The sequence below is a fragment of the Homalodisca vitripennis genome, chromosome 2, assembly GCF_021130785.1.
Source record: "Homalodisca vitripennis isolate AUS2020 chromosome 2, UT_GWSS_2.1, whole genome shotgun sequence".
In the NCBI taxonomy this organism is placed as follows: Eukaryota; Metazoa; Arthropoda; class Insecta; order Hemiptera; family Cicadellidae; genus Homalodisca; species Homalodisca vitripennis.
The window spans coordinates 13088055-13102354 of NC_060208.1; the positions used below are offsets into that span (position 1 = coordinate 13088055).

At 31.0% G+C, this 14300-nt stretch overlaps 1 protein-coding gene across 1 annotated transcript in view; it reads left to right on the top strand.

The window, feature by feature from the left end:
• The first annotated feature begins 1334 nt into the window (after positions 1–1334).
• LOC124353572 overlaps positions 1335–14300 on the top strand; it is a 51126-nt gene continuing 38160 nt past the window's right edge. Inside the window, exons 1-2 of the mRNA XM_046803469.1 lie at positions 1335–1424; positions 11377–11539. Of these exons, the coding sequence (XP_046659425.1) occupies positions 1373–1424; positions 11377–11539 (215 nt within the window). The 5' untranslated portion in view covers positions 1335–1372. The remainder of the gene's footprint in view (positions 1425–11376; positions 11540–14300) is intronic.

Sequence of the window (14300 nt, forward strand, 5' to 3'; positions counted from 1 at the left end):
AACACATAATTTTAGGTAATAAAAATGTTCAAGACAATTGAGTTTCGGTGCAGTGCTACGCAACGAAATAATGAAAATTTACGACTGATGCTGGAATTGAGTTAATTACCCATGTAAGTAATAGTCATATATATATATATATATATATATATATATATATATATATATATATATTTTATACAAGTTGTCCTTTACTGTATGTAACCTGAAACGATTTCTTATGAATCATGAAGAACATATTACCACTTAATTTGTTATTGAAATGCTTTGCAACATTAAATTTCAATTATTAAGGTGTTCATTCAGTTTAAAGGTGTAATAATAATAATAATAACATAATTACTAAGTAAATTTTGTTACTGTTACTTCACCCTATACTAATAGGCTATATATTATGGTAATATATATTATATCATAGTATTTTAATGGTGAATAGTTAAACATATGACTCTACTATTTACTACAACATATCATTGCCACCTTTTCATTATTTAGGAATTGTTCGTTTACAAATCTTCCATGGACATATCTTGTGCTTTAAACCATTCTGGGATGGAATTTACTGCATAAAATGCGATGGCTGTGTGACGGATGTATTAACGTATTTTCTATAACAGTGAATTCTCAACCTAATGGATATTCATTGCGCTTCAGTTAATATAATGAATCGAATACAGAATAAATTGTATCTGGACAATAAAAAGTCATGTTTTAAAGTTCTAAAAGAAAAAGTATTGCAGTAAATTTTTTCTTAACATATTCCCATTCCCCTTTCGTGATGGGGTATTTTTGGACGGCTATAGTATTTTTCCAATGCTAATAATAAATAAAAAAATTCAAAAATTCGATATTTTATAAAAAACCTTTATGATCGGTTAACACCAATATTGTTGGTAGTTCACTTTTATGTAATTTATTTTGACCTTATATTTGATAGAGTCATGATACATTGCAAAAGACAACAATGTTTTGGAGCTGGCTTTGAGCACATCATTTACAGAGATAAGATTTAAATACATCTTCATTCAGATCCCAGAATGGATGCAGAAATGGGTGAACTATTTTCATAATTGCAGTTGTTCTCTAATTGTACAAATTCTATTCGAGAAAAGTATATTTTTAGAGATTGGGCTGACTTTAGAGCTCATTGTATACAGCTCAGATAATAGTCTGGACAAAAAAAACTTGAACCGTTTATTGAACCTAACACTTGACCACGTATTGAACCTAAAGCTGAACCGCGAAGTTCAGTACTAGTTCTGGGAGAGGTTAACCCCGTATCAGCGGACGGATATCACTATCTGCCTAGCAGTGGCTCACTGTCTCTACTGAGCCACAACTGCTGTAATATAGTGTTGTCTTCTCCATCGCCATGGCCAGTGGTGTTGCGCTGTTGCTCCTACTTCTCATTGCCACTGTTAAAGGTGAGTACTATATTAAATTGTTTTCAAATACATACAATGATGTAAATAATAAGAAATACATCACTAGAACAGACGAATAATTTTTGTATGAAACGAATCGTCTCGTATTAACATAGGGTAAAGTATGCCACTACTAGCAGTGAAGTTTCTGCCTTAGCACAATTTATCCAGATTGATATCTCTAATGTTTCGATGTTAAACACTTAATATCTGTTGTTACGTTGCAAATTTCTGATATTATTGATGCAGAGTGTAAAATTAATTTAATATGTGTAAAACAAAAAGATAGATTATGTTATTATAATGTGTTATGTTTATATAAAAGATTTAAACAAGATTTTTGTTCTCTCAATTATAAAAAGGTAAAAATAGAAAATAGTTATGTAGGAGATGATCAAGTCATTTTTATAAGACTAGAGATGTAGTAGTAGATAAATTAAAAAATTGTAAGTAATATGAGGTTTTTAAGCCAAACATGCCAATTACAGCCAAAAGGACAGCATTTTTCAATTATAAAAAGAATTGTTTCATTCTTTTGTAATTTATATAGATTTTGAAAGTATTTTTTTTTAATTTGACTTGTAAAAACAACACGAAAAATCTACGACCAAATTCAAAAGCATATTTCCTATGGTTTCTGGAAAAGATTATCAATATTATTTAAAGGTTTGGATTAAATTAGGAACGAAAAATCTAGGAAAATATTCTGATTCAAACAACATTCAACATCATCTATTCCTTGCACATACATTTGTAAATTTTAGACCTATTTGCTTAAATTGTTACACACTAGACCCAGTACATTATCTAAATGATCTAAGTTTGTGATAAGATGCTAAACTTGATCCAAATTGAGTTGTAATTGATATACGATAACAAAATGTATTTGATAGTAGAAAAGGGAGTTGCAGGCAAAATTTCTCTTTGTATAAAGTATTATGTTCGCATGGAAATAACAATATTTAAACAAATATTTTAACTATTTTAAAACATAAAATGTCTTATTATATGTTGACGCAAACAATCTATAGTTGTACGCCCTCAAAAGGTTTACCATATAACAATATCTTTATATTGGATGGATCCTAAGTTTTATACAACTGAAGATTGGAAAGAAGAATTTAGAGCTTACTGGAGTCGAATCTTACGGTTATATTCTCGAAGTTGATCTAGAATATCAAGAAACTACATTCCAACCACAGAGATTTTCCGCTTGTTCCAGAACATTATAATAATAAACTTTACACGACTCTTTGAAATAAAACATATTAAGTTGTTCATTCTAAAAATTAAAAATGTTATCTGTAACAAAGAATAATTTAGAAAAGTTTTAATCAAGTGTTTGCATTTGATCAGAAACTTTTTAAGAAATATTATGTCGACTTTAAATACGTTAATATATTCAATGAAAATTACATTGTGTCTCACATTTGAAAGCAAAGAGTTAAGTTTATCAGATCGATCTACATAGGATTTACAGTATTTACAAATTGGTAATTCACGAGTTGTACTAGAATAAACTCAATAATCTTGATCTAGATTTTTAAAATATACTACTGAAAGTAAAATGTTGAAATGACGAAAGATCCATATCCGTTTAAGAAATAAATTTTGAATTAGTTTGATACAAGCGATTATCCTAGAGATTATAAATGTTTCAGTAGTAAAAATAAACAATTATTAAAATATTGATTTGCCTTTTCGTTTTTAAAATTTAAATATAAGTTTAATAGAGAAATATTAGAAGTTTCTTGTGAAATATCCAGCAAAATGTACAGGAATTAAAGAAGTGTAGTAAATAAAGCTGTAACTATAGAAAATATGAAGTAAAAATTATTCCAAGATCACGAAGAATTTAGAGAAATGAATATGATAAAAAGCTAGAAACGCGAATAGTATACGAAATAATCAACAAATTAGCATTGTGTTCCAAATATGATAAACAAATTGCCTTAGTAGATTAAATAAATACAGCACCATCTGGTTATAAAAATGAATAAAAATCTGATATTTCAGACTATTAAACAAAAGTGAAATTTTCGTTGTTTTTTCGTTGTTACTGAAAATTCATACTGAGTGTGCCTCTGAAGGATACAAAACTGCACCTTTTACGTCTACTATCTCCTGATTGTAGTGGCTTCTGTTCGTTATTACTGTAAAGTCATACTGAGTATGCCTCTGAAGGATACAAAACTGCACCTTTTACGTCTACTATCTCCTGATTGTAGTGGCTTCTGTTCGTTATTACTGTAAAGTCATACTGAGTATGCCTCTGAAGGATACAAAACTGCACCTTTTACGTCTACTATCTCCTGATTGTAGTGGCTTCTGTTCGTTATTACTGTAAAGTCATACTGAGTATGCCTCTGAAGGATACAAAACTGCACCTTTTACGTCTACTATCTCCTGATTGTAGTGGCTTCTGTTCGTTATTACTGTAAAGTCATACTGAGTATGCCTCTGAAGGATACAAAACTGCACCTTTTACGTCTACTATCTCCTGATTGTAGTGGCTTCTGTTCGTTATTACTGTAAAGTCATACTGAGTATGCCTCTGAAGGATACAAAACTGCACCTTTTACGTCTACTATCTCCTGATTGTAGTGGCTTCTGTTCGTTATTACTGTAAAGTCATACTGAGTATGCCTCTGAAGGATACAAAACTGCACCTTTTACGTCTACTATCTCCTGATTGTAGTGGCTTCTGTTCGTTATTACTGTAAAGTCATACTGAGTATGCCTCTGAAGGATACAAAACTGCACCTTTTACGTCTACTATCTCCTGATTGTAGTGGCTTCTGTTCGTTATTACTGTAAAGTCATACTGAGTATGCCTCTGAAGGATACAAAACTGCACCTTTTACGTCTACTATCTCCTGATTGTAGTGGCTTCTGTTCGTTATTACTGTAAAGTCATACTGAGTATGCCTCTGAAGGATACAAAACTGCACCTTTTACGTCTACTATCTCCTGATTGTAGTGGCTTTCTGTTCGTTATTACTGTAAAGTCATACTGAGTATGCCTCTGAAGGATACAAAACTGCACCTTTTACGTCTACTATCTCCTGATTGCTTCTGTTCTAAAATGCCACATTTGGGGCTATTTAAAAGTTGTAAATGTAAAAACCTTACAAGTTACACCATTTTTTACTGGAACTTTTGACAGAACATGAACATTGAAACTTAAATTATCTTAATCAAATACGAAATGGTGGCAAATACAAATAATTAATATCCTAATGCCTAAACTTGTTAAAAGTACAGTAGAGCGTCAAAAGATCTGACGTCAAAAATCCGGACCGTCCATAATTCGGATTCAATTCTGGCGAAAATATTTCGTTTATGTATGTAAAGATTTTAAAAATCTTCAGATATATCTTAATTTAAGTTATTTATTAATCACAGTTTTACAAAGGTGCAGTATGATATTGTTATATAAGTTAGATGTATACTACAGAAAATATGACTACAGTATTTGTTTTGCGAGTGAAACATTTAAACCTTTTATTAATAACGTACTGTAATTAATAATTTTAATTATCCGCTCCTCGTAAAACAACATCGTGATTGATGCACAATTGCACATAACTTCCCATTATCTCTTTATCATTCCATTTTTTTGTTCATTTCAAAAAGGCGGATATTTCCAAAATCCGGATTATTGACCCTCTTCTATAACAAGTTATCGACACTGAACGACTTTTACACTAGTTTGAATAAATGGTTTTTCAATATAAAAGTGAAGCAAATAGGTTTTTGCTAATGTGTTAAATACCTAATCGGCTTACTAATAATCTCAGTGTTCTCAGCAGATACTCGAACTGCTCTCCACTCATGGTCTGGTAATCTGCTAACCCGAAGAAGAGATCAGATTGCAGATCTCGAAACGTAGTGTTACTGATTTTTTGTTTCACTGAACGATGGCAAATGTTCGGAAAATCCTGTTTCCTTCCATCGCCAAAAATAAACTGCTATCCTGTTGTAGAGTACGGAAGTGGCAAGCTGGATAGATTCCTGAAGCTCTTTTGGAATCTTTTGCACTGTTCGGTTACTAGAATGCACTGTGTTTTTAAATTATCCACATTTTATTTAATATGGCCGACACAACGGCATAAATCTGAAGCAGAACCAATTTGTAATAGATTGTATGACTTTCAACAAGTGAAATGAAATAATTTAAAACGTAGACGCCTACACAACAGTCTATTTTTATAACGCAGACTTTATAATTTAAATTAGGACTGGACCACGTGTCATATGATACAGATTGTCATCTTGCAATAAGAAATAGATCCTTAAATACATTTTTTGTTTAAATTTAACTTTTAGTCCTAATTTTGTTATATATTTCTTTCCATAATTTGCACTTTTCAATTGGATTACATGAATTTTAATCTATTTACGTACTCAAATCGAATACAGGAATATGTGAGCATGACGTGTACTATTATTTGGTTATTATGGGAAGTAAGTATCAATAATTATGTTTCATTCAATGGATATCTACAGTTTAAACCACCAAAATTGTGTTCGGAAGTAATGATTATAAAAATCAGTATGAAATATTTTAGACATGGTAATAGACATTTTGGAATACATACAACATATTATGACAATCGATTTCGAGTTTTACAAATGAAAATGAAAACATTTTATACTTATACACGATCCATTTACGTAGTAGTGAATACTAAATTAAAATATTGAATTTCAAATTATTTTCAATTAAATGGATTGTATTTATCCATCACTAATAATACTGTATGTGTTTGCATTTAATATTTTTATCATTTTTAATCTGGATAATCACACTCGAGAATTTCAAGCACCCATTCTTGTTTCAAAAACTCTTCAAGCTACTCCCCACTGATCTCAAAATTATCGAAAAATACTATCTTAGTTTCAAAAGTTGCTTTAAAGCATACAAATATTATGGATGAAAAGAGACTTTTAAAAGTAATCAACTATGTTGATTAAACATGAATTAATGACAGAACTTATTAATTTAAACACTTTTTATTTCAACCTTTTTTTCAACCGCTGTTCAACACAGAGTAAGAGAGTATCCAGATAACAAAATAACAAGTTGTAGTACAAATATAGGAGTACTTTTAACTATACAGTTTTTTATTAAGTATGCAGTGCTTATTCAGTACTGAAATGCAGATATTGAAGACTAACTTTATATATATCTTTTACTTTAAATTTGAAGACTGTTTTAAAACCCATCTTAGTTATCTTTTGACAGAAGTAGGTTGTACAAACCTGTGTATGTACACGTGTATTTATTTTATGGAAACAAGGCCAAATCGATTATGGAACAAAATAATACTAAGACCGGAGTAAATTACAATGGCCTTAAATATAAATATTTTGACAGATTTTCTTAATCGTGGCAAAAGGGGAAACTCGAAATTTGTGTTAAAAATACAATTCACTCAAACCGGAAGTCGTAACGCCCATGCAAATCCTACGAATTGCAACCGCGAGTAACTGCTAGCGAAATCACAAAGCACCAGGCATTTAATGCAATTTTGAATAACATAAATCGTCGTATAACATTCCATCTATATTTCAATCCATCGTATTTCATCATAAACGATGTCACTAAAGAACTATAATCTACAAATTTGCTGTTTCTTAACACTGGTCTAAAATAGTTCCAGGATTACTAAAATCGATGGAACTATTCAATCAAATACACTTAGAATGATAGATACAATGCAATGTCTAATTACTTTTTATAATGTAAAGGAAAATATATTGCAAACATTATTCTGTAGCTGGAATGCGTACGGTAGTATTACTTTGTGTCTATGAAGTACAGTGGGTATTCAGTCCTCCTATATTAGAGTACAAATACAAAAGCATAAGACGATATATGTCATTTTCTACTTTCTGCAATAGCACACTGGCCAATCTGTGTTAATATGCAATAAAAATCTTTTAATTCCAGCACCACTGCCTAATTTTTCTTTCCCCTACCAAGTATAATACATGTCATTGGACGAACCTGAGTTATTCTTTCTAACGGTCCTTCTATAGAAAACTACATTTTTTCATTAATTCCTTGAGCTAAATACTATGCCATGAACATGGATTGTTCACAAAATCAGGAAAATTCAGGGATAACATTTTTATGCAAGATTAACAAGTTATCATACAAATAAGACAACTTTGCAACCTGCCATTATTCTTTCGTAGATATACCTCTCAATTTATAACAGTGTATTTTGTAATAAAATTTATTGACAATGTGAAATGTCTTGTTATAAAATATGCTTTCTTTAAACCGAATCATAATCTCAAAGTTTAATTTAACATTGTCAATTAAGTTATGGTTGATCCTCCTTATATCGATGGCTGATGATGACTATAGTTAAATTATAAAGGTAACTTTACAATTAAATAAACATGCGGTGTCAGAGTTTGGTAAATATATTTGTTCAAAACTCGGTATTGAAATTATAATTTTAAATAATTTCAAAACGTTTGTCCTCTAATTAGGTAATTTATCTATATTTAAATTAGATCTGTATACATTAGACATGAACGTTATTATATTAGTAATAAATCATACAAAATTTAAAATATCTGCAATTCACTCCAAATTACAATAATATTGTTATTTTTTAAATGTTTCTGAAACTGTGACAGTATCAAAAGAAATTATTATCTTAAACTAAAGTTATAATTGTCTATCTATTTACTCCTACTCTTTGAGCAGAGAGATACCCATTTTATTAAATTGCTGGAGAAACTTACTAAATAGCTATATTTTCTTCTTTGGTGAAATCCAATTTATAGAAATCGGTTTGTCAATAAATAAATATTCTTAAATTATTTTAAAATATATATTGAATAATATTTATATAGCGTAAACTTACTATGACAGAAATAAATACATATTTGATTAATTTGAATATGAAAATTAAATATTAAAAACTAAATGTAAGGGAGTGGTCCAGTTTTAAATGAATTAAGGTTTAGACGTCTTTATTGTGGTGGTGAAACTTTTATTGGGGTGACATATTTGCCAATTCGTTCCAACCATGTCAGTTTCTCTGAGTTGTTAAATGAATTATTTAAATTAAAGCTTTGCTTGTGTATGAGTGGTAACGGGATTTTCCCAACCGAGTTGTAAATAGTCAATGCCAATCAATGTTTAATGCTGAAACATTGCAATGTAACATGACATTTGTCTGTGGTATTACGATAAATTTTAGATAAGCACGCTTTTATGATCAAGTAATATATACAGGGTCGAGACTATCTCATCCGTTTCCGCACCATGTGCCTGATATGGCTTTCATTCAAATCGCCGTCAAATGTCTATCTTAAAAAGATAACTGTTCTCTTGCAACAGTTTCTGCCATAACCGCTCCGTTATTTATAAATATTCACAGCAAGTGCGATTATTTTAAGAACTTTTCGACAGAGTATTTTAATGTTCTTTTATACGTAAAAATGTATAGTGGTGCAAGTGTGTGACAGCGTGGTTCTTTACACTAACAAATGCTACAGCAATGCATATCGATCTCACCAGTTCATTATTGGTTACTTATTAGTTATTAACTATAAAGTTAAATTAAATGGTTGTTTTATACATGCGAGAGCATGTCAATTCATTTTGAAGAAAATACTAAATTATTTTAAAAAGCTGGCAACCTGTGAAAAGGAACCTTTATTGCTCACTAATGAGATTTACTCAACGCTTGTTGTCCAAGTATCAACAAGCCAATATAATAATAATACTTTATTTTCCACCATTTACAAATAAATACAAAACAATTTACATTCTTTGGAAATACACTGACCAAAAACCAGTAGCTGGTCAGGGTAACGAAAACAAAATAAAAATCAGTCCTATCCTAATAAAGACAACAATTTAAAAGATATGAATACAAGTTAATAATATTTTTAATCATGAGTTTCTAATTGAATGAATACTTAAACATACAAAGTGCCCAACCAAGGTGCAGTCTAATAACAGTAAGTGTTACCCTGCTTATTCAACCATAGTAAACTAATTGTAACAATTTAACTGGCCCATTTCTGTTATCTGCAACCGATATTAAAAATTGCCAGTATAAATATATAATGTCTATTCCATAACCAAAATTTTGTATTTTATTCACGTTTTATATTATAGCTGCATATAATGACGTAAAATGATGATTTTTTATAGATATCTACGTTATATAAAGGGCTGTTTTCTCACCCTTAGTAGCTAAATTGATAAATCAGTCACAGATGCTCTTCATTTTGTATCCCTTACAATATATTAATACTACAAAATGAACTATAATTTAAATTTTTACAGTCATTGCATCTATTCCTTGCTATAAAGAAGAAGATACGAGTTCTTTAACACTTCCATTTACTACAGGCTAGGCTAGTCTTAGGTAAATGCGATCTTGAATTTGGACAGTCATTTTACCATTTTAGACTAACGAAACCTCCACTTCTTTTTTATAGCAGCGGCTATGACGAGATAAATGACTGTCCAAATTCATGATAGAATTTCTTCGAACACAAGCCTATCGTATAATATTACCGAGGGTTAACGAACTCTCCTCTTCTTTTACCATAGGGAACACAACTAAGAAGAGATACAATGACTATTCAGTATGTCAAGGTCGCATTTATTTAAGCGAAACCTAGCCTGTAATATCTAGCAGGGTTAAAGATCTATCTAGCATCTTCTTCTTTATAGCAGCGTCTATGAAGAGATACAATGACAGGCCATACTCAAGATCGCAATTACCTGAGACTAGCTAACCTTGTAATATCTCGAGGGGTTAAAGATCTAGCCTCTTCTTCTTTATAGCAGCGTCTAGGAAGAGATACAATGACAGGCCATACTCAAGATCGCATTTACCTAAGACTAGCTAAGCCTGTAATATCTCGAAGGGTTAAAGATCTAGCCTCTTCTTCTTTATAGCAGCGTCTAGGAAGAGATACAATGACAGGCCATACTCAAGATCCCATTTACCTAAGACTAGCTAAGCTTGTAATATCTCGAAGGGTTAAAGATCTAGCCTCTTCTTCTTTATAGCAGCGTCTAGGAAGAGATACAATGACAGGCCATACTCAAGATCCCATTTACCTAAGACTAGCTAAGCTTGTAATATCTCGAAGGGTTAAAGATCTAGCCTCTTCTTCTTTATAGCAGCGTCTAGGAAGAGATACAATGACAGGCCATACTCAAGATCCCATTTACCTAAGGCTAGCTAAGCTTGTAATATCTCGAAGGGTTAAAGATCTAGCCTCTTCTTCTTTATAGCAGCATCTAGGAAGAGATACAATGACAAGCCATACTCAAGATCGCATTTACCTGAGACTAGCCTAGCCTGTAATATCTCGAAGGGTTAAAGATCTAGCCTCTTCTTCTTTATAGCAGCGTCTAGGAAGAGATACAATGACAGGCCATACTCAAGATCCCATTTACCTAAGGCTAGCTAAGCTTGTAATATCTCGAAGGGTTAAAGATCTAGCCTCTTCTTCTTTATAGCAGCGTCTAGGAAGAGATACAATGACAGGCCATACTCAAGATCCCATTTACATAAGACTAGCTAAGCTTGTAATATCTCGAATGGTTAAAGATCTAGCCTCTTCTTCTTTATAGCAGCGTCTATAAAGAGATACAATGACAGGCCATACTCAAGATCGCATTTACCTAAGACTAGCCTAGCCTGTAATATCTCGAAGTCTTAATTAATGGCCATATTCAAGATCGTATTGACCTAAGGCTTGCCTAGCCTGGTGGACAATCATTGTACACCTTTTTTGACACTGGTTATAATCAAGAAAACTTTAGTAATTGAAATTTTTTTATCGTACTTAAAATTGGAATGAACTACACCTTATTTTGATGCATGTACTCTAAAGATAGCTTTTACTTTGCATTTTACACCCTAAGTGGATTGATATCATGACCCGTTTGTTACAGGGTTTCCAATCTCTTTAGATGATGTGGAACATGTTGGTTGCTACAATGATGAATTCGCTAAAAACAGTTTCTATAAAATTCACATGCCGCTGAGTGTTATCCAAAGTGTTAACTTTTGTAACCATAGACTATTAAAGTATGTTGGAATACAGACAAACCTAAGGTAAGAAATAAATTCTTGCTCTGATATACTGTATATGCTAGTTTCAACTAATTGAGGGAATTTGTAACATTTGATAACAACAATGTCGTGTAAATATGTAGTTTGGTATACAACAATGTCGTGTAAATATGTAGTTTGGTATACAACAACATCGTGTAAATATGTAGTTTGGTATACAACAATGTCGTGTAAATATGTAGTTTGGTATACAACAATGTCGTGTAAATATGTAGTTTGGTATACAACAACATCGTGTAAATATGTAGTTTGGTATACAACAATGTCGTGTAAATATGTAGTTTGGTATACAACAACATCGTGTAAATATGTAGTTTGGTATACAACAATGTCGTGTAAATATGTAGTTTGGTATACAACAATGTCGTGTAAATATGTAGTTTGGTATACAACAATGTCGTGTAAATATGTAGTTTGGTATACAACAATGTCGTGTAAATATGTAGTTTGGTATACAACAATGTCGTGTAAATATGTAGTTTGGTATACAACAACATCGTGTAAATATGTAGTTTGGTATAAAACAATGTCGTGTAAATATGTAGTTTGGTATACAACAATGTCGTGTAAATATGTAGTTTGGTATACAACAACATCGTGTAAATATGTAGTTTGGTATACAACAATGTCGTGTAATATGTAGTTTGGTATACAACAATGTCGTGTAAATATGTAGTTTGGTATACAACAATGTCGTGTAAATATGTAGTTTGGTATACAACAACATCGTGTAAATATGTAGTTTGGTATACAACAATGTCGTGTAAATATGTAGTTTGGTATACAACAATATCGTATGTATCTAGGCACCATCGTATGTCGGATAATGTTTTTATACACTAAAAATCAAAATTTGTTTGATATGATTTTTATTTTTTAGAATTTTTTGTTACATTAATACAGGTACGTTTTTAAATGATATATTACATAAATTATTCATTCAAAATCTTAATTGGTTGAGCTTTAGTGAAGCCTATGTATCTAAGGGCTGGAAACTTTTATCTCTGTCAGTTTGTTTGTCCTCTACCTCTGAACGACATATAATAAACGAACTGATCTATTGACTGGAACTTTGCATGAAGTTTAATTTATTAATTTAGTCTGAGCCTGATGTGGTGCACTCTATGGGATTTGGCTGAGCGTTATCAAATATTTGTACGTTGGCCTTATGGATAGCCATGATAACAACGAGAAAAATTCTTTTCTGCATGATATATGCCTGTTTGTAGAACATTTCGAGAATGACACAGGCTCCATATTTAAATTTTGCATGCAATATGAGCGAATAACATAATATATTCGAATATATATTCGAATAATCTCAGCTGGTCTACAATTAGGTACATTATTAATGAAATATTTAAGATTAAAGGGTTTTTGTAGAGAATTAAGCCAGCTTGTATTACAAAATTATCCCATTACAACGTTATAGAGAGGCAAACATTCAAATGTTTACCACTTTAAGAATAGTTCTTGGTATAAAAATCTCATTATTATTTATTTATTGTATTTACTGTATTTATTGTGATTATTTACTGTAATCTAAATATGATATGGAATTATCCAGCACTCGTTGAATAAGGTATGAAGGCATAATACATGGAATAATCCACTAACCTAAACTGTAATACCTATTGGGATGAAAGTTAAAGTTTTCACACTTATAAAATTATTAGGATTTCGGAAATGTCTGACATTGTAGGGGTATGAAGGGTAGGAACATATTATCTGATGAAAAAACAAAATTACATTAAAAATTTTATACGCATTTCAGACTATACAAAATTATGTACACATCGCAGACTATACTAAGTGTTGTACACATTACAGAATCTACAATGTACACATTATAGACTTTAAAATATGATTTACTTGAGATCAGTGTAGATACAAATTATAGGCTAAGTTGGATGTTGGAACTACGATTAGACACTTTCCATTGAGTCTACCTTGGTTCCTGCTCATTTATTCACTTGAAAGGTGTAAAAATAAAAAACATATTTTCGTTTAATGTCCTAAAATAATATCATTTTTGCGCTATCTTGGATTACTTTAATGGGATGGATACGATATATTTTAATAGATATTATTATACAGCAAAAGACGTTCATCTAATTTCCTCTGAACTTTTAAAGTTTTTCAATAATACAACAATGTAAAATGAATATGATTCAACTAAAATTTGGAATTTTGAGTTAAGTTCCAGTTCAACTTTATTGAGTGCTGCATCTGAAATCCGACGCTCGTGGAACCCTGTCATGTTCGTCTGAAGAGACTAAAAAAGTCGGCGACAAGCTAAAAATAACCTTTTGACATAATCTCAACATCATAGACACAAAATATAGTGTAATCTCTGGTAAAGACGTATTCATTGACACTCATCAGGGGCATAATTGAGTGCACTACGCTGTTTTAGACCACCTTTAAGGGACTATGGTTTTGTTTAATATTTTTTCCTATAAATCATTTTACATTTTATATATATATATATATATATTATATATATATATATATAGTTGAGGGCTGTAGTTGGGTGAGGGTAGTATATGACGTGTCGCAAACATTCTTGCTGATAACTTATCATGCACAAATAGTTCAAAATTATCATAAGCTGGAATTATATGGGGATGATCGAACTCATTTATGAAATTACATACTTCAAAAACTAAAAATTACAGTTAGAATTATTTATGGAAATTCTTGGCGTTACTTGTGCAAGTATATATTCTAAAATAACAAAATT